This window comes from Camelus ferus, chromosome 14 (genome assembly GCF_009834535.1).
Source record: "Camelus ferus isolate YT-003-E chromosome 14, BCGSAC_Cfer_1.0, whole genome shotgun sequence".
Classification (NCBI taxonomy): Eukaryota; Metazoa; Chordata; class Mammalia; order Artiodactyla; family Camelidae; genus Camelus; species Camelus ferus.
The window spans coordinates 10,684,484-10,709,367 of NC_045709.1; the positions used below are offsets into that span (position 1 = coordinate 10,684,484).

A 24,884-nucleotide genomic window follows, 5' to 3' on the forward strand; every position below is an offset into this window, starting at 1 on the left:
AAGAACCACTCGTCTAGAGTTCTCTCCTGCTCCTGAGATCACTCCGGTCAGGCATGTGAGAGAACGGGTAGGGACATCTTTTGTGAGTAGGACACAGAGGTGTTTAAGTCAAGGGGAGGAACAGCTACCCATGCTGGTACTGTAGATTGCAAGGAGCGGGGCTGGGGTCCAGGTGCAGCAGTAAGTTTATCAGGCGCTAGAGACACAGACGCTGGGAGACAGATGCAGGCAGCTCGGGCGGGAGGCCCTCTGCTGGCAGGACGCAGCCTCACTTTAGCCTGGCACAAGCTGCCTGCTTCCCAGTGAACTCTGGAACAGAGAAGTCGGCCCAATGAGGGGTCTGCTGGGTGGGCTCAGCTTTGTTGAGGACCCACTCTGTGTTGGGCACTTCACTCACGTTGTTGGACTTGATCTTTAGGATAACCATCTGAGGTAGGGGCTGCAGGTATCAGCGATGTTCCCCGATGGGGAATGTGCCCTGGGTTACACCATTAGGCTCACCCAGGTCTGTCTGATTCCAAAGCGCTTGCGGGGGATCTTGTGCCCACCCAGCCAACTGCTCCTCCAGCCCATGGGCTGCAGTCAGGACACCTGAGTTGCATCTCCATTTTCTGGTTGTTTGCATGGCCAGGGTGGCTTATCCCACCTCAGAGGGTCACAGTAAAGATCAAATATTAAAATGCCCGATTTCAGGACTTTGTAAATTTTGCACTGTTACTCTTATTTTTAAAGAGGTAGGTGCAGAGAAGGCTTGTTGGCATTTGCTGATAGCTAACTGTTGAAATGCGTTTGACTATTGGTCTCTCAGCGAGCGAAGTCTAGACCGACACAGCTGTGCCAAATGGCTGTTGTGTGTTGTTTTGCATTTTGTCACTTCAGATCACTAATAACCCACTTACACACTAAGTAGGCACTTACTCATACACAGAACAATTCTTACGCAAGGCTCAGCCTGCCATCTGGTCCCATCCTGAATTATGCTAATTAGAAGCACAGAGCTCCGCAGGCAGAGTGGTCTGGAAAAGTCCCAACAATTGCTTAAAGGTAGAGAAACGGCATCCTGGAGCCCTCTTGGAAGGCAAAGCACTAACGAGGGGTAATGAGCAGGCTTTCCTCTTTGTCTAGGGGAGGAGTTTGTCTCAATTGACTACAGTATTTTGTTAAACAGTGAAATGTCCTTCCTGCAGCCTTCCCGCTGGCAGGGGCTTGCTCGCTCTGATCCACGGGAGATGGATGGATGGATGGATGGGTAGGTGGATGGATAGACAGACAGACAGACAGACAGTTGCACAACCAGGGTACTCCCCTAGGTCTTTGGTACCTATATTGATTGATTAATCAACTGCTCAATAGATGAAAAGAGAAAGAAGCCTCCCAGCCCACGCTCCCCAGGGCCGTCCTGATTCCGAGTCCCATGCATATGTTTACACGATTTTGAATCCCAGTTGATTTGAAAACTGCGCTCACCACACTTATACACCTTTCAGGGACTAGGCCAACAGATGTTATTGAGATAAACAAGAAGAAAACACCCTTCTGATTTTCAGAGCTAGACAGAGAGAAGTCACAGCGACAGACTTTGGCCTTTGTTAAAAACGGTGATGGAGGACTTGTTGCTGCCTCTGAACGTGCTGGTTGTTTCGGAACAGTGACCGCCTTAGGGGAATGTGGGATGGGACCCCTCTGCTACAGGTACTGTCACTCCGCAGTGTCCACAATCATCCGTAGTTACAAAAACGGCCCAGGTGTGATATTAGGTGTATATAGTATTTCTGGACATCTAAAACCTTATTCAAACTCCTGGACTGGTCTGCTAGGGCTGCCTTAGCAACATATGTAGATGGGTGGGTGGCTTAAACAACAGATTTATTTTCTCACTGTTTTGGAAGATAAAAAATCCAAAACGCTCTCTGTGAGCCCCTTTGGAAAGGGCAGTGGGCAGGGGGGAGGGCAGTGGGTGGGTGGGGGCATGCCCAGCTGTGGCTGCTGTCTGCCAACCGCCCGTGTCTTCTGTCAAAGGGTCACTGAGAAGGGAGGCTGGGCACTGGCTCTGGAAGGTGTCAGGAGATGTTGCTGTTCTTGGAGCCCAAATTCAAGAAGCTGAAGGATCAGATGAATGTTTCACTCCCTGCACCTCATTTCCAGTCTCAGAAGCAATCTTACCGGGTTCTCTTAGGAGATGCAGGTGGCAAGTGAGCTAACACATCTGGTTGGAAGTTAATGACCAGTTGGGGTCCCGGACTCCACCTCACTCCAATCACCATCATCTTGCCAGCCCTCGTCAGCACTTCTGGCCCCTGCTTGGCTCAGACGGCCTGACGAGCCGCTGAGCAGCAGGTGAGAGCGGTTGGCAGGGGGCAGCTCTCCTCATCACACACCGGCAGCAACCTAGGCCCCAGCGACTCCCCTCCAGGCTCTGCAGATACTTCTGGCTTCTCCCAGATGCAGATGCACAAAAGGTTGTCTGCATCCAGGAGATGACCAGAGATGTGAGAAGAGACGCAGCTGTCAGTCAGATTGCCATGTAAAAATCAAGGGGAAAACCCTCTTTTCCATTGACTCCAGATGCATGAGGTTAATGCTGGCACATTTATTTTTGAATCAGACAATTCTTCTGAGAGTCAAAGGAAAGGGAAATAAACACACTGCCTCACCTGACACAAGCACATTACATGTCACGGCCACATCCCAGAGAAGCCACCTGTCCCTGTGGGCTTAAGGTTCGCCAGCTGCCTGGGTGTGTTCTCAAGCACACCTGCCGGGCTGGTTATGCTGTGTCCGGTGGGGCCAGCTTTAGCCTCAAAAGAGTTCCCAGGGACCTCAGGCCAATTTGCTGGGCCCTCAGAAGCACCATGAAACAAGCTGGAAACCACACCCTGCCTCCTGATCCTCTGGGGGCTGCACAGGAACCAGCTTGAAGGCCCTGAGCTCCCAGGCCTCACCTACATTTCCAACAAATCTGCCCCAATGTCTCAGGTGCCAGGCAAGGACGCTGATGCTGTGTGCACTTGCGATAAATCCCTAAATGCTATCTCATCACGACCCACAGCCACGCTGTGAAGGATGGGCAAGGAAGCCTCAACTGGCACTGAAGGAGGGGTGTTACCAACGAGCCTGGAAGTGCTTCCTCTGCTTCCTGCATGCAGCCCCCAACCCTCCTTCCCCTCCAGGCCCCAGCTCATTGTGTGCTCAGTGCAGGTGAGAAGGAAGGATAAGGAAAGGACAGTGTACTGGGATGAATAGTGTCCCCCCCAAATCTATGTCCTTCTTTAGAACCTGCGGATGTCACCTTCTTTAGAAATGAGGTCTTTGCAGACATAACTAGTTAAATGAAGATGAGGCCAGGCTGGATTAGGGTGGGCCCCAGATCCAGTGGTAGGTCCTTTATAAGAAGGCGCTATGAGGACAGACAGGGAGGAAAGCCACCTCTGTAGATGGAGGCAGAGATTGGAGTGATGTGCCTATGAGCCAAAAATTGCTAGCAACCAACAGAAGCTGGGAGGGAGGCATGGGGCCGGTTCTCCCCCAGGGGCCTCCAGAAGGAATCAACCCTGCCGACACCTTGATTTTGGACTTCTGGCCTCCACAACTATGAGAGAACAAATTTCTGTTGTTTGACACTTCCCCAATCTGTGGTACTTTGTTATGGCAGCCCTAGGAAATTAATACAGAGGGGAAAAGGGAGGACATGTTTTTTGAGGCCTTGTTGTAAGCCAGACACCACATTTAGTGCATTAATGTACATGATCTCATTTAATCCTCAAAACAACTCCGAGGGGTAGATCTTATCACTGTTCTCACTTGAACAATGAGAAAGCTGTGACTGAGTAAGCTGCCCTGGATCATTAAACTAGAAAAAGATAGAGCCAACTGCTCCCTTTGTCCTGTTCCTCTGCCCCCAGAGCCAGGGGAGTAAGCAAGTTCACATAATAAACCATCCTCTGCTAACATATCCATGGGAGAAATGTGTAGTTGCACATTGTAAGTAGGGCCATCCACAGATGGTCCCCCAAGATGACCCTGTCAGTGGCATTTTAATGTTCGGGCAAATGGGAAGATGTCCCATGGCCGAGCAGATGGGGGAGAAGGGGCCTCAGCACCCCACAAAACACACCATGTCCATTTCCAGATAACTACGATAGGATTCTCAATGCCGTTCCTCCTGACACTCAGAAGTCATTGTGATGATCTGTTTCCAAGATATTACAACATCAATCAAAGCCAACACCAAGGCTGAATATGACAGTGGTGATGTGGATGATGAAACTCAGCGTTGCTCACAAGGTTTGTCTGTAAGAAGCCTAAGGTTACTGAAACAGAAAGGATGGATTACCAGGTTAGGGTGGGCCTGAAATCCAACGTGACTGCAGCCCTTACGGTGAGAGGGACATTTGGACATACAGCCAGACACACAGGGGAGAGGGGGCCACATGCAGATGGAAGCAGACATTGGAGTTATGCTGTCACAAGGGACGCTTGGGGTCACCAGAACCCAGAGGAGGAAGGACCCTTTTCTAGAGCCTTCAGAGGGCGCCAGTCACCTGCTGGCAATTTGACTTCAGACTTCCGGCCCCTGAGCTATGGTAGAACAAAGTGCTATTGTTTAAGCCACCCAGCACGTACTACAGTTAATCTTCATTATTTGCAGATTCTGTATTTGCAAATTTACATGCTCCAAAAAGTGTGTTTGTCACCCTCTAGATCAACACTCACAGAGCTTTCGCGGTCATGCATGGACATGTACAGAGCAGGGACAAAGTGCAGTCACCCAACAAGCATGTTTCCAGCTAAGGCTGAGCAGGGCAATGCTCTGCATTCTGGTTTCGGTTCTCAGACTATAAACAAGTGTCCTTTCAGCAGCCTATTTAGTGCACATTTTTGCATTTTTGTACTTTTTGTTGGTGGTTCTGCATTTAAAATGCCCCCAAACACAGTGCTGAAGTGCTGTCTAGTGTTCCCAAGCACAAGGAAGTTGTGATGTGCCTTACAGAAAAATACCTGCATTAGAAAAACACATGCATTCTGGTATGAGTTACAGTGCTGTTGGCTGTGAGTTCAAGGGTAATGAATCAACAATACATATGAAATAAGATGTCTTAAAAAAGAAACACATACAACATATGTTTTATTAGTTATGAAAATAGAAATGTTGTGGCCAGAGGATCTCAGGAACCTAACCGTGTATTTCCTCGAAGAACAATGGCTTGGTATTTGCTAACTCAGGGTGTGCAGAGACTTGATAGACCAGGACTACCACAAGTGATGAGAATTGACTGTGCTTTGCTATGGCAGCCCCAGGAGACCAAAAAGCCCTCTTCAGACTTACCCAGAACCTTGCAGGCCTCTTGGATGAGCTTGATGGTAATGGTGTCTTCATACACTGTGTAAGTCATGAAGGCATCTTGCACTTCTGCAGAAGTTCTGAAAGATAAATCAAGGTGCAATGAAAACCCAGCAATGGGAGCTTTGCCCTAGGAGTATATCCACCAACCCAGCAAGCTAGAACAAGAACACTCTGGGAAGCACTGGAGTGTTTGGGTGTCAGGTCTCCAAAGAAGCCTTCCCTGGACCTCATTTTGAGCCAAGAGCTCCCCTCTCAAGTACCCACAGAAGGCTGTGTGTTTCCCCAACTTATCAAGATTATTGGCTTCACCCTCTAGACTGGGTTCCTTGAGGTGACTTATTGTGACTTATCTTTGAAGCCCCTGCAAATGACACTGTGCTCAGCACGTGTTAAGAACCGAATACGTGGTGGTGAACTTGAAACTCAGTGGTCGTGGAGCCTCGTTCTCTGAAGCAGGTAGAGCAGCTGCTTGAGAACCTCACTGTTTTGCAGTGTGATTGGCTGTGTTGTAGGGGCTACTGCTGGCCTTAGGTCTTGCAACGGCCAACCAGGCCTGGTGAAAAGAAGCTTAATCTTGCACTATTGGCTTGGTCCTCGTGTGAACACTAAAGTGTAGTTAGCAATTCAGTCAATTTAGGGGAAAGGAGGCTGGTCAGGGAATGCTTCCCTGAGAAAGGGAGGTTTCATTTAAACAGAAGAATGAGTAGGCAAAGAGGGGCATTCTGGACAGAGAGATTACTCTTGGAGGCAGCAGAGAGCATGTTTGAAGAACAGAGAAGAGCACAGAACATTTGAGTTTATCCCAGAACACATCACAGAATCTTGGAATTGGGAGAGGTGAGAAATGGCCTCATTGTCCAATTTCCCACCTTATATAACTCAGTTTCTTTCTAACAAAAAGCTGACCCCTCTGCAAGGCAGACTGCTCTCTCTGATAGAAAGTCCTTTCTTACGTTGAGTTGAAACCTTCTTCTGGGCCCTATGCATACCTTCTATTTGCTAAGCTTCTGCTTTCGGCCAGAGACGACAGGTTATTTCTAATCATCCCTCATACTGCTGAGAAAACTGATGCTCAGAGAAGTTGTGTCTTGCCAGGATCACACACTTGACAAGTGGAGGAGCTTGGCTCTGAGCTCTGATGTCTTTCCTCTAGGGATAATGGATCTGCTGCTGCAGCCAGCCTTAGTTCTGCCCTTTGGGGAGATGCAGACTGGGCTGGTCCCACCTCCAGGTGCCAAGCCTTCTATATTTGAAGATCCTTATTCATTCCTGAATCTTTCAGTTTTTCTGGGCTAAACACTCCTTTATCTCTCTGGAATTTATCTTCCTCACTGTCAAGTGGGGTCATAACACCTGTCCCGCATTTCTGACAGGAGTACTGATGAGGATAAAATAGGGTGACCAAAGGGAAAGAGCCTGGGGCAAAGGAAGCCCTGTCACATGTGCAAGGAGGGGCTGCAGTAATGAGGACACAGAGGTGGCCTGGAGCCCCGCAGGGGGGCTGGGGCCGGAGGCAGGAGACTGTTCACACAATCCCTGACACAAATGAGCCCTGAGTGGAAGTCACTTCCCCTCTCTGGGCCTCGATCTCCTTACCTGTAAAATAGAGGAGGTGGTCGGTGAAAGCAGCATTCCTCAATCTGTTTTAGATCCAGGTTCCCCCAAGTGCACGCTCACTGGGAGTCCTCAGACAGCCCCAGGGGGCTGTCCCCGAAGCTGCACAGCATGGATCTAGAAGCTCCCTCAGTTTCCCTCCATTTGTAAGATTTCCTGCTTGGGTCCACGTCCGGACAGTGGTCTCTAAGCATCATCTGATGAAGCTTTCTGAGGAGCTGGATGTGGGGCCTGGGGCCTATAGGGGATCTAAAGCACTGTCACTCCTTAAAGCAGGGTGCTCTCTGCTGCACAGCCATCATCCCCAGCTCCTCCCTGGGGCCCATGCGCCTTTGTGAAAACTTGTGCCTTGCTTCTGTGTCTGTGAGCAAACAGAAACAGGATGGGTAAGACCCAAATTTAACCTTGACCTGTTGTCGTAGTTTGTTCCAAAGGCCCCAGAAAGATGACGTCATCTCCAGGACCCTTGGGAACGGGGCACACTCTGTGGCATTCTCCCAGCCTTTGGCGGGACCACCCGTGCGTCCCTGTCTGGGTCTGGCAGCCTCCTCCTTCCTGGAGGCTGAGCTGATAATACTTCAGTGTCAAAGATGGATATGGTTCGTGTATATGTCGCACGTTTCTGGAATGCCAGACGCCCCCAGACCGTTACAATTACACAGAGATTGTCAGCCTTGTTTACGGGTCCCCACGGGCTTGCCTCTAATGCTGCCCACGGAGTCAGCGCACACCTGCACAGAGTCATTCGAAGTGCTTTAGTGAAACAATATGTTCACCAGGAATTAAAAAATAGACAATATAAACCATCGATATCTTTCTAATGAGATGGCAAAGCCTCTGGGAAGAAGAAAAGGAGTGAAATGTCCATCAGAAAGCATTCTGAAGAGACTGGGGATTGTAAAACCAACGAGCATGGAAAATGAAGTAAGAGGTCAACGTTCCTAGCCCAAAAACAGAAGAGAGCATTTCCTGTGCCATGAAAAATGCCAGCCACGTAGGTGGTCACACAGTCACATCAGGAGATCTGTTGAGTCAATATTTAACTAAGATCGTCAGCCATTAAATGTATGTTCCTCTTTAGTTGGTTCCAACTAGCAGTACCCAAAATATCTGGGCAGGAAACCAGGGCCAGTCAGTCTGTTCCAGGATTACTTGGGGAGCAAAATAAATATACAGACTCCTGGGCCCTGGAGGTGGTGTCTGGAAATCCGTATTTTTTTGAACCACTTGTCTCTGATGACTCTCCAGGTTTGGACACCACTGCTCAGAAACACTTTCTAGGATTCAGTCTGGCAAGGCAAAGGATTACAAATGATAGATCTTACATGGTTCGACATTACTTAACTGATGTAATGGTTTCTAAGGTCCGGAGTGAGCTGTAAAGCCCACAGGAAAAATAAATAGCACTTTGTAGCAAGTTTCAGGCCAAGAAAATGGGATTACTCCTAAAGCATGGGAAATTGTTCTTTCAAGAGTTCCCTTATGGTGGATGGGGAATTCATGGGGCAAGTTTGAGTGTCACTGTGAGACCCGAGGTGTAGCTGGGAGAGGTGAGGCGCCGAGAATCAGGAGGCTTGTCCTGGTGCCCTGACCATGTGGTATTTGGAAGAAGCACCAGCCCGTTCCCACAGCCAGTCCTCCAGCAGGTGACCACAGCTCCCCAAGGCTTTCACGATGAGTCCAGACTTCCAGGGTTGACACAGACAGTCCTCCATAACCTAACCCCTGAACCTCACCCTCCTCTCCTCCAACCTCTCCCCTGCCCACTCCTCTAGTCATTCAAAGCTCCAGCCATGCCTGCTCCTCCCTCCCCACCTTCCCATGGACTCTCCCTCCAGGGACAGGGCCCTCGCTCCCTCGTCTCTGTCTACCTTTTGTTCTTCCTTCTCAACTCAGCCCAAGAATCACCAACTCTGCTGGTCCTGAGCAGCAGTCAGATGCAGGCATTCCTCCTCTGAGCCCCAAGACTCCCCGTGTTTTACCCATCTTACCACCAGCTGCACGTGCAAGCTTTGACTGACAGGTCCACATGCCCCCTAGACTACAGAGTCCCAACGGGCAGGGAGATGTCATTTGACTGCATGTCTTCAACACCTGCCCTTGCTGGCACACAATAGGGGCATGTTGGCTCTTTATAAGACATTGAGGAGACATGAGAGACCTAACTTGACAGAAGCTTACACATTCACTGTCTGTGAGTCAGGAGACCCGGGAGCTAATCCTGGCTCTACCACAGTTCAGCTGGATAACTTGGAACAAATCTCACTATGTCTCCATTTCTTCGTCTTTACAACAATAGTTTCAGTCAATGTTTCCATGAAGATTTTGATGTACATCCCTCCCATCTCCTGCCCTCACTCTTCCCAGACAACACATGATGTGATTCACTGAGAAAAACTCTGGCATTTAAACCAGGAGTTCTCAGGCGGTGTTCCATGGAACCCCTGTGGGTTGCTAAGATACTTTCAGGGGGTCCATGAGGTCAAAGCCATTTCCATACTAGAATCAAGGCATTATTTGCCCTTTTCACTGGTTGATATTTGTGCTAATGGTGCAAAAGCATTAGCGGGCAAACCATTGGTGCCTTAGCATGAATAACGCTGGCATTAGTCAGTACTAAGCAGACACTGTATTTCTCATTCCACACATTCATGGTTTAAAGAAGGAAGAGAAAATGCCACTCTCACTTCGGATCATCCTTAATGACACAATTTTTAAAAATCAGTTTTATTACATCTTGGCCCTGAGGACACATCTTCTGAACACTGGTGACAAAGTGGGAATTGCATGTACACGTAACACACCTGTGCTGTACACAGACGTGTAGAGGGTCACCTCCAGAAATTAGCTACTTTTTTGTTTTTGTGAACCGAATTAGCCACTTTTTTCATGGAACATCACTGCTGCTTGAAAGAACCACTGACAGACGAGTAACTCAGACTTGGATATTTGGCAGACATTTTCTTAAAAAAAAGAACAAAGTTAGCTTGTCATTTCAAGGGAAATAACTGACAGAATTTGTTGCCAATGATAAAAACTCCAGCTTTCAAGTGAAAATTGGAATTTTGGAAACCTTGCATCTGCTACTGGGAGCTCATTAGCTCCCCAATTCTAAGAGGCTTTCATGAGATTGTAGCGATATTGACGAATGTGGTTTTGAGATTGTATAATGTGCCACATCATGTCACCTTTCATAAGAGCCGCATAACTCGGTGAGCTATTTTCCAAATGACTAATGCATGACAGGGCAAAAATGATGGTTAAAAGATTTATTTCAAAGTGTAACACAGGCCACGGGACTTTCACATAATAGGGTCCGAGAAAGGTCATTGGTGTGGTTTCGCACTCAATGTCATAACTCATCTTTGAGAAACGACCACTTGTGGAGCTTTGGAGAAGTTTAAAAGAATCTCTAAAAATATCTGAAAAGAGAACTAAAGTATTTCCTCCTATATTCTCTGTATGTGGATCAACCAAAGCCACAGATCACAGCAGACAGGATGCAGAAGAGAATATTCAGCTATCTTCTAGCAATTCAAACATTAGAGTGATCTGCAAAAATGTAAAAAGAGTGATAGTTCACTCTTCTCACTAATTGTTTATTTGGATAATGCAGTTATTTTTCATGAACATGTTAGTTATGCTGATGCGTAATAGGTTCATTATTGCTATTTTTAGGTGAATAGCTACCTTTAAAAGTTTCTCAGCTTAAATTTCTGATATAGTGAATACCAATAAATAAACAAAAGCTCTTGGGGTTTTCGATGATTTTTAAGAGTAAAAAGGCTCCCTAAGACCAAAATGTTTGAGAATTTCTCATTCACACCCAGAGAGAATCAAATTTACTTTGGAGTCCAGTGAGGCTGAAGCTTCTGGGGAGGAATCAGCCCTGCCCAGCCCCCTCGAGCTTGGAGCCATCCCAGCCTGGGAAGGGGGAGCCCTGTATGCCCTGATGGTGGTCCTGGGTGTCTGGGAGGGACTGTAGGCCACCAAGCCCCCAGGGCCACCTCCCCTTGAAAGACTCAAAAAGCATCCAGCCCTTAATGTGGCCCCCAAAACAGGCATCCAAAGGAAAGGCCACAATTCGCTCACCGGGGAACACCTCATCCCAGACCACTTGGCAGCAGGTGGGGGGAGGCAGGTGAGACAGAGATGAAGGCTGGTGTTCCTCCAGGACTTGCCACCAGGAAAGAATCACGCCTTTATGAGAAACTGCTGAGAAAAGGTATCGATGCACAGAGAGAAATTTGTCTAAGCTGACAATAAAAATACAATATGATAAAAAACAATTTCTAGCCAGCATGTTTAGAGGAATGTTCATTCTCTATATGGAAAATGATGTTATTAAATTACTGTCATATGAATGAGCAAACCAAAAGCAGCCAAAGGTGCAGGTAAAAAAAAATAACAAAAGTGGGTCCATAGTTAATTAATGATACTGATAATAAGTAACTATTACTTTGGGGGCTTTTGATATTTGGTTATCTGTCAGCTTTTAATATTTTTTTCTCATTCTACCTAAGTACTTTTGTAACTAAATTTTTATTTGTAATTTTATATTCTCTTTTAAAGGAGAGAATGTCATTCTCCAAATGACAGAAGCTTCAAGTCTTAACTGTTTCTTCTCCTGCTAACTTTATCTGCCATTTCTTCCCACTAAACAATATTTCTCAAGTTTTATTTTCAATGGTCTTTATTAGAAAAACAATTTCTGGTCTCTATATATAGCATAATAGTAAATATGTATTTTTAAATTTTCTAAGCCCTTGGATAGTCTGAGATAATCTTTCAGGGATTAAGTCCCTCAGTTGAGATCTCCTGACCAAAGTGACTTCTCAGGGCCCTTTTAGTTCTCAGCACCTATGATTTCAGGCAACCAAACAAACCAATAAACGTGTTGATGGCCAGAAAAGGAGTATGAGTTGTGAGACAGGTAGCATTCCTCGATAAAAGTTAAAAAAAAAAATAAGAAACTCTCGGCTTTCAGCTACTTTTAAACTGGACTTTATTTATGGGAAAAGGAGGGAACGTGAAGGGAGCAGGGGCTCTTGCCTCTTAGGAAGTAGTAAGAGGCTTGGTGAGTCAGTGGAACAGACGAGGTACAGGTGGAAACCTCCTGATTGTTTCTGACTCAGATAGTTTCTTAGTGTATTTGAAGGGATGCTTTTCAAGATGCCAGAATGTTAGGAGCCTTTCTTATTTAGTAAGAACAAAAGTCCAAGAACGTGTAGGTGGGAAGCCTTGAACTTTTTAGGTCAGAGAGCTCTTGGAGAGTCTGATGAATACCATGGGTCCTCTTCCCAGAAAATACAAGTAGACACATGCACACATTTTCATAGATGATTTCAGAGGTTTTCAGACCCTCCCAAGGCCATCCATGACCCCTCCTCAAGCCCGTCCTGACGCAGAGAGAAGACATGTCATCCCATCCAGATTGCTTTGGGCTTGGCTGTCATCACCCATCTACCATTCATCTCTTCACCACCCCTTCCTGCATACATAAAGCATCCATCCGTTCATCCCTTCTCCACGCCCTGTTTACACAGTGAAGAAGACATGCCAGTCACAGTGGCTCTAATCACCACTTCTTCTTAGGGACCCTACCCTCCAAAGGACCTGATTGGGCTTGGTGTGGGCACCTGACCAAGGCTGGCCCATCAAAACCTGTCTGGGGCATCTGGAATTGAGACACTGAGAAACTGAGTCAATTGGATGATGGTGACCTCTTGAATTGCAAAGGCACATAGAAAAGTGTGAAAGAAACAGAAATTAAGAGACTTGCGGACAGAGCTGGGAAAGGAGAATAAATATGACGAGAGCTACAGAAGCAGAGAAAGTCCTTCTGCTCTTTCATTTCCTCTGAGGTCTCTCTGTGTTTCCTGCAACTGGACTGTGTGAGTCCCTTGAATCCTTTAACTCCTGTAAACTTCAGGAGTAACTAACGACTGATCCTTACAAGCAAACTCCTGGACTCAGTTCCACAACCAAAGTGCCAGACACCTCCCCTATGTTAGGCAACCCAGTCCTCACAAGGGCACAAGTCAGCACAATGGTTTACCCCCATCACAAGCGAGGACACCAAGGCTCAGGGACCTCTGTAACCTACTGCAAGAATACAGTTTCAACTCCTTTCTGTCTCCTCTCCCTTATATTGTCTGATCCTTAGCAACTTCTTCATTTTCGTCTCCTACCAGACTCTCACACCAGCCACATTGACTTTTCTTCTGAGTCTCAAATTCACCAAACTCAGTCCCACTTCAGGGCCTTTGCACTTGCTGTGCTCGCTGCCTGGAACACACATAGCTCCCTGACTCAAACTGGCTCCTTCCTGCCTTTCAGCTCAAATTTCACCTTTGCTGGGAGGCCTTTTCTAATCACTTCAGGGAAACTGGCAACTTCTCTCCTGGGTCACTAGCAAGTACCCTATTCATTTGTAGCAGTTAGCCCAATCTAAAAGGTTTCTTTTATTTATTTTTATTTACTTGTTTATAGTCTGCCACTCCACACTGGAATACAGAGAACAGAGTGCTCATCTGTTTCCTTCATCACTATTCCCAGTGCTGGGAATTCTGGTTGGCACGTACTAGTTGCTGAAGAAATACTCATAGAGCAAATAAACTTGCTCAAGTCAAACAGCGAGTAAATGATCCCAGCAAAATGTTAAAGTTTCTCTGACTCCAGGGGCTTTATTCTTCTTAATCTGTAAGTTAGTTGCTTCTCACTGTTAAGTCTTGACAAAGGATTTAGCCAGGAGGTTATAAAAGAGTGGTCATAATTAGAAATCTATAAATCAAGGTTGTATGAGAGAGAAATAAATAATGCAGGCAAAGGAGGAGAAACATCTGTTTCTGATTATTTCATATAAAATAAAATGTATGTAAAAGTCTGGAGACATACTCCATTTGACCTAATTGTTTCTTCATAAAATTTGTATAGAAATTGATGGGATTTTCTTTCCCAGGTAAAATTCTATTTTAGAAGCACCAGGGAACTTGTTATTTAAATGCAGCCTGAAGGAAATCTTTTTGCACACCAATAACCTTGCCTTAATTTGCATTTTATAAGTTGAGTTGTCTGCACTGCAGGCTCTTTTTTTTTTTAATGACTGCTAATATGGTGCAATTTTTATAGCTGGTTGAGCTGGTTAGGCCTTTTGCTTTTGGTTTAAAGATGCATTTCCAGTGCCACCACATAGGTGTCTAGTGTTCTGTATACAAACATATCCTTTGAGACTCAGTTAAGCAGAGAATTGGTAGAAAGAGGTGAAACCTAGTGACACAGACTGGGGATACGGCCCCACCATGTTCTCTGTCCCTGGACATGTTTCTCTGATTCCCTCACACCTTCCCTACACCCCTTGTTCAAATGTCCTTATCACCATGGAGTCTCTGTGGATGCCAGGGCTCACTGTTTGGCGGTGCTATGAGAAATACCCGTCTGGGGCAGGAAGAGAAAATGGGCCATTCCTTTCAGTGAGGTCACCCCAAGGGCTCCAAATGGAAAAAGCTTCTTCCAGCTACTTACATATGGGAAGCTGGGTTTTCCCTAGATTTGCAAAGGTATGTTGAACATCTCCACCTGTCAAGGCCCCGGGAGCCATTCATGCTATGTCTGCTCCATATGGAAGGGACAGTGAGGGGTCTGTCACAGGCAGACTGAACACCTTGTTGCTTTACCTCCACTCATATCTAAATGCTCCAGCTACTTCTGGTTATTTCCAGAGCCCTGACCTCTCTCCTAGTCAGGACGGACTCTTCTGGGTCATCAGCTAAGCCAAGGTTCAAGGTCCTAACCAAGAGTTCAGATGTGCAAGGTTCATAAGTCAAAAATCAATCAACAAATGTCTGTCCACCCCCTTCCTCTCCCGGCTGGTCACTAGTGTTTATGGGTGTCCTTAGTGCAGGTCTGGACTGATCTGTATCAGGGGGATCAGTCTGAAAAGAGGAGCAGAGGCAACGTCATCCACCAAACGATGCTAATCTGAGGAAGCCAGGTCTCCTCTGAGCAAAGAGGACACCCTAGAGGAACACCTGCCTCTTCACAATGGAAGGCACAGTTGTCTGCCCGGCAGCAAAGGTGGTGCCTATTAATGTCAAATGTAATCTAATCCCAAGGCTGCACGTGGATATCAGAGAGGGAATGACACTGGGCACCTACTATGTACTCCAGGGCACCCAGAAAGACAGATGAGTTTTTCCCCTTTCATCAGTGAGGGAACAGAGCTTCGGAGGGGTGAAATGGCCAGTCCCATGCAGCAGAGCCAGGACTCAAGTCCAGTCCAGTGGGAGCAAGGCCCACTGCCCCTCGAATGCTCCCCAGCCCCCTGAGCACTCACACCTGGAAAAGGGTGAGCACCAGTTTCACCCACACAGCTTACATCTGTTCAGGGTGCATGCTCACCAGGCATCTTTTCCCCCAAGTGTCTTGTTAGTGTTATTTAGCACTTGCAACGACCCCATGCAGTTAGCTGCTTTTATTCTTGTATGTTGAAACACCCGGGTCACATCTGGGTGCATCTGGGCTTCATCTGTTGTAGCTCCAGAGTCCCTTCTGAAACCAACCATGACTTCCTAAGGACACATGGCTGTGTCCGGTGCCCCTCAGAGTGCAAACACCCTGTTCCCTAAGTGGGTTTCCACTCTACCCCACCGCGCAATGTCCACCCAACAGCCTCTGTGCTCGCCACCTCTCCCATCCTCCTCCTCCTCTTAAGATTGCCCACACCCTGGTGGGCGCAGCTAACCCTCTGGCAGGTGGAGGGGGCCGGGCTGTGGCTGACCTGCTCCCATCCAGCCTGTGGCAAAGCCAGTGATGCCAGTTTCCCATCTGATGTGGGCCCTTGGCGCCAGTTCCTGTGTATACAGGGAATGTATACAGGGAATGTTTCTACAGATTACAAAACCACCTGGGCAAAATGGCTTATGTGATTCGTTAATGCTCCAAAGGTTTTCCCAGCACCAGGCAGACCACAGGAGCTCAAGACATTTCGGCTTAGAGAGACAGTGGCTCTTTTCCCCCAGAGACTCAGTATGAATGGAAATTCATTGCGTTACCAGTCGCTCTTCCTTCCCCCACAAGCAGGTGGCCTTTTAGAAAGAGGAGCCTTTGCAGTCACAGGTCTGGGTTCGAGTCCCAGCCCTGGAACTTAACCTTGTGGCCTTCAGCAAGGTCTTCTGTGGGGCTCAGTTTCCCTCTGGGTGAAATGAGACTGAAACCTGTCTTGTAGTATCCTTACTGGGCTTAATCAGATCATTATGGAAGTGGCCTGGCCCAAAGCATGTGCTCCACCTGAGACCGTCCTTTCCCTTGCCCTTCTTACTGACTTTACCCTTTACAATGTAATAGCCATTAAAAAAAGAAGTCTTCAAATGCTTCTGTTCCCAAGGCAGCTTAGGGGACTGAACAGGAGCACTTCAAGATACTGACATTGTTGACCACTTGCTGTGCAGCCTTGGGCAAGTCTCCTAACCTCTCTGGGCCTTAGTTTTCTCTCACCTGTAAAATGAGGAGATCTGGGCAGGATGATCTCTCAAGGGCCCACTGGTCCAAACTTTCTCTGGTTGCAATTATCCAGCGTTTCTCCTTGAAACACTTGGAAATGTGTATTATTTGCCTGGATGAGGCCAGAGCTCCTTTTTCCCACCCAAACCTGCAGCATATCTAACTGAATTACCCCAGGGATGCCGTGGAAGCTGCCTGGGATGCCTCTCCCGAGGCAGGGCTCTGGGCCCACGCGTGTGGGAAGCTGGCTGCTGTCTCGGGGAGCAGGGGCTGAGGCTGTGGGAACCTCTTGGCTCCTCCTCAGCTCAGTATCAGGCTTACAAGTCTCCAGAACTCTCAGCTCTAATTATTCTATTTTTCAGATGGCGGTGGGGGGATGAGGGAAGTTTGCACTAAGCACCTTAAACTGTTTTTACATTACAAAAGCAATGAAAACATACAGGTATTAGAGGGGAAAGTCAGTCATCCAGTATTTTATCTTTCTAATTCAATTACTATGAATCATTATTTCAGTCTTTCTCTTTTTCCCCTTTGTGTGGTTTACCCAGTAGCTATGTAAGTCTGTGTCTTATTTGGGAGAGTCTTTTTGTTCGTTTATTTGTTGGTTTTTTTACTTATATTGTCATAAAATTTTACAGATTGCTTCATGATCTTTGCAATCCTCTGAATAATGGTGCACATTTCTTTTGATATTCCATTTGTTTGGTTGCTTTTAAACATTTAAAGACAACTTTTTCTTATTACCCATAAACGTAAGGTTACATCTTTTTGCATATATGTATAGACATACATACATGTTGTATAAAAGTATATGTGTTTCTAAGGGAATCAATACTGAAGAATGAAATTACAGAGGGTTTCACCATTTTCATAGTTTTTGGTGCACGTTATCAAGTCGCTTTCCAAAAGGGCTGCACTAATTCACAATGTCAGCAGCAATTACCCATTTTACTGCATCTTAACCAGAATTGGTTATTATCATTTAAATTTTTTGGAGATTTAATAAGGCAAAGCAGAGCCTAATTGTTTTCATTTGCATGTCATTGATTAACTGAGGAAGCTAATCATTTTCCCATATTTTTCAGTTCCTACCTCTTCATAGGATCAGTAGGTTTCTGAGACCCCCTTCAGCCCTATCCCTCAACATTTCAAGGCCAGGAAACCTCAAAGGAGGCAGAGGGACAGCACAGGATTAGAAAAATCAGACAGGAGACTCTGATGTAAACAACAGCGTTAAGGGTTTACCAGACAGAGGCAGAGAGGAAAAACTGGTCATGGTTAACTAAGGAACACCTACGGAGGGATTCTGACTAAATTTAGAAGGAATATCCCTCTTCCCTGGGATTTTAACAGCTTCATTTACATGCCATGAAAATAATGCAGTTGCTTTCTCTTCTGTGATTAAAAAGAACAAATAAACACTCACTCGTGAAATAAAAAGTAGAATAGTATTGGTATTATTCACATGGGAACCCTGTTTTAAGGCTGGTTTTAAGAATTGAGACTGACACCTTCCATAAAGACTTATGAAATAGCAGGCTTTTTCTGTATTTACTTGGTATGTTCAAGAACTGTAATTGATCTCTGTAGTCACAACTAACTGGTTTAATCAGAAAGTTAGTAAAAACCCCCATAACCTGCAAAACACGGGAGGCTGACCAACTGTACCAGAGTATCTTCATCTTTCCTTTAATATACTTACTTCAGTTTTTCCCATGTCTCTTCACCAAATTTCTCTATCACAAGGGATTGCAGACAGGTGTTGATGAATCCGTACTGCAACACAAAACGAAAGGAGAAACGTGGATAAGGAAGCACAGAATCTCTGGTCAGAGACATCTGCGTAATCGTTTGCAGGAAATGAGCAATGCATCCTCCTGGGAAATGAATTACACCTTTTCCCTGTTCCTCGTGGGTTTCCTTGTTTAGTGGCTGTGCCCATTCCCCAGCTAGGGAAGAGTCATTTCCATAAAGAAAGCATTGAAATCGGGTTAGAACTAGAAGAGGTTCATTGCCATCATCCTTGAAATGGAGAATCCTTTGGTTAGAATAAGTTCAGAGACACAAGGGTGGCAAAGGGAGGGCTTAGCGGGACCAGGACGGGCACCCACCCCCTGTCACATCAAAAAGGCAGGGAAAGAACGATTTTCTTTTCTTTCTAAAAATGAACCTCGGACTGGATGTGTTTGTGGAGGAAGACATAAAAAGTGGAGGAAAGTAAAAGGAGACAGAGACCCACCATAAGGAGCAAGCACTGGAATTAACAAAAAGAATTTTCTGCTAGGTTTGCTCATTCGAACCTGCCTTCTTTCCTCCTTCAGATTAAAAAAAAAAATTTTTTTTTTTAATAAAAAAAGAAGGCCCATGAATGCCTCTGCTGAGTGAGGGACAAAGCGACCCACATAGGACACCCACTGTCCCCGACGCAAGGCTCCTAACCTGGGGCCTGTGGAGGAGAGGTTCTGTTTGAGAGCACCCAGGGAGCTCTGTTTTAAAAAGTGAAGACTCCTCCGGCTCACAGATGTCAGCCTCGAGGTTTATCTTATAAGTTCGACTTTTCATCCATGGGGATTTCGTAAAGGGAACGGGGCCAATGCCACCAGAAAGGAGGGGCTCTGACCCCCAGCAGCTCTTTTCTGGGAACAGAATGTGCATCCTACTTGGCTGTGTTTCCAGCTCCCCACCACAATGCGGCCTCTCCCCTTCCTCCCTCCGTCTTTCCCCGGCTCTGCCTGCCCCGTGTGTGACCACAGCCCCACCTGGCCTTCAGAGCACCCTCTGGAACTGTCTTAATGGAACATACATCATTGCCTATTCCTATGACCTTGGGCTCACCCCAAGTGCTTCCCGCCCTCCCCAAGCAGACGGCACTGCTCTGATGGTCTTTTCTCCCCTTTACTCTGCCACCTTGTTGCTGGGACCGTTCCCAGTCCCTGCACTGGACACTGGCCGGCCTTCCATGTGTCCCCTCTGTGTCCTCATCACCAGGAGACTGTCTTGTTGAAACATCAGCTGCACACACACACATTGCCTATCTATCTGTACCATCTACCTACCTGTCTATCAAAACACACAAAACATTATGTGTGTATGTATATGTACATATACACTATTTTTCCCCTTCTCCTTTGCTAAATTGCAAGCTCCTTGGGACCAGGAAGTAGATATAATTTATCTATATTTGGACTAAAGTGCCAAGACAGTCCCCGGGACATAGAAAATATTTAATAAATACTTACTGAATAAATCAATACTGAACTGAAGCCTCATATCTGAACCCTTGAAAATCATTAAATACCTCCAGGCATTTAAAATCAATCCAACGTTAACAAAGATAGTAACTCTTCACCCTAGTAATCTTTGCGAAGAAGAGTCCAGCGAAAACACCGTGCCTAAGTCTCCTAGTGTGTGAGGAAGAAAACCCAGGCACGGGGGTATCCAGCCGCCCACTGCTAGTTGTAACCCCATGGGATTTTGGGGGGCTATCTGGGTGGTAACTAGGACATTCTTGAGAAACTTTAGTATTCAAAAGAAGCAATTTGCTTCTTTTTATTTAAAGTCCAAAAAGAGTAAGGTTTAGCTACATCTGATGACTTTGCACATTCCCCATTGCATTTACTGCGCCTGCTGGACAAATGGAAGCTGAGGGGAAGTCAGGACAGATGCTGAGAGCAGCTTACCATGTCTCCACCCAGCGATCGCGACACCCCGTCTGCGTCTGCCCGCTGCAGTTCGGGAGAATCCCTAACACCTGCGGAAGCCTGTCTTGTAGAGGTGCGGCGGCCCCCGGGGAATTCAGAGCTGATCCCCGGCCTCCAGGCCAGAAGCTAACGATGGGGCCCTTATTTGTATAGGGGGTAAAAAATAAAGCTGCCCCACCCCCTCCACACTCGGGGGCGAATGCTCTAGGTGACATCACACATCCAAGGCTGACCTTGAACTTCTTCCTGAGGGGCCGACACTACAGCGGAGCCTTTTCTGCAGGTGCGGAGCACGAGGGCCTGGACCCCAGAGACCCACAGAGCACCAAGCACTGAGCAGCGGGGAGGTGGTCCCGGCCGATTGCTGCCCCTGGTGGGAGAAGGCTTGGAGGACCAGCACATGGTGACTGCACCGGACCCTGGAATTTATGATCGCTTCCCACTTAATCTCTGCAAATTCAGAAACTCACTTTGCCCACATCCTGATACATTCCTGCTGGGACAGGCTGGTGGCTGACTCTCTACGAAGCCCTGTATCCTGGATTGGCTTAAGTGGGAGGCCAGGATTCCTGGACCACCAGAGGCTTTTACAAAGTCATTCATCCTTTCTTTGGGCAGACCTACCTGTGTGAGGGCACCATGGTGAGTTGCCAGCAGGTACAGGCTGTGCTCTCAGGTGGCCAGTCATTGGGCCCATGGCCTCAGAGCACGCCCAGAACCCCGAACTTGACTTTGAGGATGCCCCTGGGATCCTGCTGGAAGACTGCCTTGTAGATGAGGTTGTCTATTGAGAGATCTTTTTAGTTCCTCTTTAATTAAATCTCCTTGGATGTGGTCCAGGAAAGGCCTGCCTTGGCCTGAACTTGACTCTATAATGTTATGATGTGAAATTCCCTGGCGCCTTACTCTTGTCCTCCCCGCCCACGCCACCCCCACGCCACCCCCCTGCTGCTCCATCTCAGGCTCTGGTAGCCCATTTGCTCGAGGCCTATTTCCTGAGTATTGTGATCAGAGGTGAGAAACCCAGCCACTAACCACGTCCAGTGGAAGCTGCCTGCAGCAGTTCCAGCAGACATGTCAGCTTTGATGTAAAAACCAGGGTGAAAATAAATAATTACAGTAAAATCAAGGGGTAAGGTAAGCCCTGCAGGCGGCGGCGCTCTGCGGAGGTACGGAAAGGACACACGCATGTGACTCATACCAAGGCAGCATCTCATGAAGCCAGTGACGCTGGAGACGGAAGCATTCCCCGGAAATAAACGCCAGAACATCTGACCCACCTCCTGGAAGTACTGAGCACCTTCATCTTTGTATCCTCAACATCCAACACTTACAGTACAATTGCAAACAACGTTGAGAGATCTCTCCCTTAGCGCTGGGCACCACTCCACCGCCCCCATCAGATCCCTCTCCCATCTTGCCTCCGGGCCTCCCGCATCTCCGCGCAGGAAGCCCGCCTCGCCTCCGCACCCATTAAGCCCTTTGGCCGCCCCGTCTGTCCCCCTCCTGTCTCGATCCGCTGCCCCTCCGCGGAGACACTGAACACTCCGAGAGGCTGGTGCTTGTTTAAGCTCCCTCTCCTTCCTTTCTGAAACAGACTTTGCTTATTCTCGAAAGCTGGCGTCTCTACATGCTGTTCCTGTGCGGAAGGAACATGTGGTCAGGGGGAGAAAAAAAGGCTCCGGAATAGGTGATTTCCATAATTATGCTCCCCAAGCCTTTGCCACCATTCAGCTGACAGTCTTCTTTCTTCCCTGCCAAGTGGCCCACTCTGGCTCGCTCCTACACCCCTCCCCCCTCAACCCGGCCCCCAGCCCTGCTTTTTCAAACACACTAGCACTCTCACATTTCACAATAAGTAAATGGTTAAAAAAAAAAAAAAAATTTTTTTTCTTTCTCGTGCGGCAGATGGCAGGTCTCAGGAACTTGGTGGAAATGAGGCTTTCTGATTTTCTAATAAATTTCAGCATCTCACACAAAAAAGCACAAGCTCATTTTGATTATGATGTTAAGTACCATATGGCATATCATTCGTGAGCTGTGGCAGCTTCATCCTCAGGGTAGCAAGGAAGGGGGGGTCTTTCCTAGAACAACGAGGTTGAGCTGGTGGGGACCAATTGGATTCCTTGGCGAATTCCGTTTGATAATAATATTGTATATGACAGTGGGGCAATTATCTCTCTTTTATGGTATGTGTTAATTTTCGCTGCCAGTTTTCCTAATTACAACTGCCACCCAGAGGACTACTTTCCGTAAATACTCTGTAAACATTTGAAAAGACATAGGCCTTGTGAGCTTCAAGACGAACGTCCTTGGATTTTGAAACTGTCTGGAAAATTGGCTGACGTTTTCTGTGTTGTTCCGCGGCGTAGACAGCCTGGTGAGAACTTGCGGTGTATGGAAACTCCCTCTCTCGTCCGTGACATAAGGGCCCTCCTGCCCTCGCTGTGATTGTGGCTCTGAGGACATTTTTCACTGCTACCTCCCTTGACCTTCAGTGTGTGGTCCCATGCACTCTGACAAACTCTTCGCCTGTGTACTCTGCGTGACTCACTCTCTAGAAAAAGCGACAAAGCCTCCATCCTGACCGAAGGTCCCCCCCCAACCCCCAACCCCCGCTGTTCTGATTACTGTCTATAGATCAGTGGCCCTTGCTCTTAAACTTCATGTGAATTGAATCATAGAGTATGTTTCTCTTCTGTGTCTGGCCTCTTAACTTTTAACTCACGATCAGTACACTGAAGAGTTCAGACCTCATTCCCCAAATTAGACGTGTGTCTGTAAACACGCAGCCTCGCGTGATACCCAGTCAATGATACGTAATGAGATCCTGCAGGGCACCTCTCCTCTCCTGCGGACTGTGTCCCGTGTGAGTGAGAAGCAGGAACCTTCTCTTTTCCACAGGACAAGGCGTGGAGGGGGAGGTACCGGAGGGAGGTTGAGCGGTGGGGGGTGGTAAATCTCTATAGTCTGAGGAAAGAGATGAAAAGGAGAGTGCAAGGAAAGAGCATCTGGGAAGAAAACTTTCTCGGATAAAATAGAACCATTCTCGGGTTTTCTTTGCCTGTTTTGGAGTTCCTAGGACCAGAGCGGCCACCCTCTTGATGGGGACGCCAGGAGTCAGTCTGTGGCTCCCAGTCCACCTCCGGCTCCCTACCAGGGCCTGAAGCAGCAGGACCACGAAGTGGGAAGTGGCCAAGCCCCTGGGCTCCCAGAGGCCCCCCTGATGGAAAATACAACCCACCCGCGGGCCTGTGGGGTATCTGAAAGGCTCACTTTGAGCTACAGCTTTGGAAACTCTGCCAAAGTGAAAACAGTACCTATTCCCTGGGCTAATGGGATCGGCCAGTGTTCCCCGGGCGTCCTAAGAGGAAATGAGACAGAGAAGAGAGAAACTCAGATGTGTGTGCATGGGAGGGGCTGAGAGAGACGTTTCAATACCAGTCGCAGGCGTGGAGTGCCCTCCTGGAGAGGCGAGCTCTGCAGGGGAGAGCATGGGGGCCCGGATGCTGGAGGAGATGAGCGCTCAGCTTCACTCAGAGAACAGGTGGTGCCATGCGGCCCTGCTCTTCAACCTTGGTGGGACTAGGACCTCCCTGAAGGAAGGCTTTAGGTAGAAATGGTTTGGCTAAAGGCATAGCTCTCACACATAGATTTCTTTCAGGCATATTTTCATATAGGAACTCTAGCCCTTGGAAACACGGTCACCTACTAGTAAGGATCTTCAGGAAAAACTTCCAGAAGACAAAGTGGTTTCTTTTCTAAATGTTCACAGTAAGTGCTGATTGTACTCTTGGCCCGCCAGCCAGGACGATCACCACTCACTGCCACCAAGCCTCACTCTGCACCTCGCAGGAGGCACTGCAGGGCGAGCCACATGGAACTGCTGCTCCTGTGGGTTGAAGACCGTTGGCTATTGGCAATTTCATTTGGTTCCCCTTATTTCCTTCTTACCAGGATACTATAAAGTAGGCTTTTAAAGATGACACCATTGAGGCACAAAGAAGTTAAGTAGCTTCCTGTTGGCTCCAAAACTAGTTACTGTCAGAACTGGTGTTCAAACTCAGACCCATGTACTATGAAGCCTCCGAGAAAAAATTAAAATGACAAATAACAATGTCTTTCTCTGTGTCAGGTGGTATCTTTGAAAAAGATCTCTTTTTCCAGGAAAGTCAAAACTCTGGCTCAGGAGGGCCCACTTCCCTTCAGGCACCACACAGGTGGATGACATTCCACTGAGTACGTGGAGCTGGTGCAACGTTGTGAAAAACACCTGGAAAATGGGCTTTGGATGTGGAATTCTGGGTCCTTTGATTTCAAACCAGAGGCTTCCCCTTAGTTCTAAGGAAACCAGCAAGAACAGAGGCTTTTCCTCAGTTATTGAACCCAGCTCACCTCCACTCCCTGACAGCCCCTGGCTCGCTGGCAATGGGATCTGTGCTGTTTTGAGAAAGGGCACGCCTCTTCCCCTTTCCGTTTGAATTTCAAATCTTCTGAGAGACAGTAAGAGAAGTAACTGAATTGTTAGGCTTGAAGCGCCACCGTGTGGCCAAATGACCACATACCAACAGGCTGCAGAGTAATTAATCCTTCCATCAGAGGGGAGACCACTCTACTCGGCTTTGAATGCCTGTAAATCCTGCTTAGGTGGAGGAACACCGCTCAGAGGACTAGGACTCAAGTTTGAGTCCACGCTCTGGGACCCGAGGTAATATGCGCTAATA

At 47.4% G+C, this 24,884-nt stretch overlaps 1 protein-coding gene across 1 annotated transcript in view; it reads right to left on the reverse strand.

The window, feature by feature from the left end:
- Positions 1-20,651, reverse strand: part of LOC102510749 (guanylate cyclase soluble subunit beta-2) — a 57,211-nt gene extending 36,560 nt beyond the window's left edge. The window contains 3 exon segments of the mRNA XM_032496797.1: positions 5,327-5,421; positions 18,162-18,235; positions 20,631-20,651. Of these exon segments, the coding sequence (XP_032352688.1) occupies positions 5,327-5,421; positions 18,162-18,235; positions 20,631-20,651 (190 nt within the window).
- Positions 20,652-24,884: the final 4,233 nt, after the last annotated feature.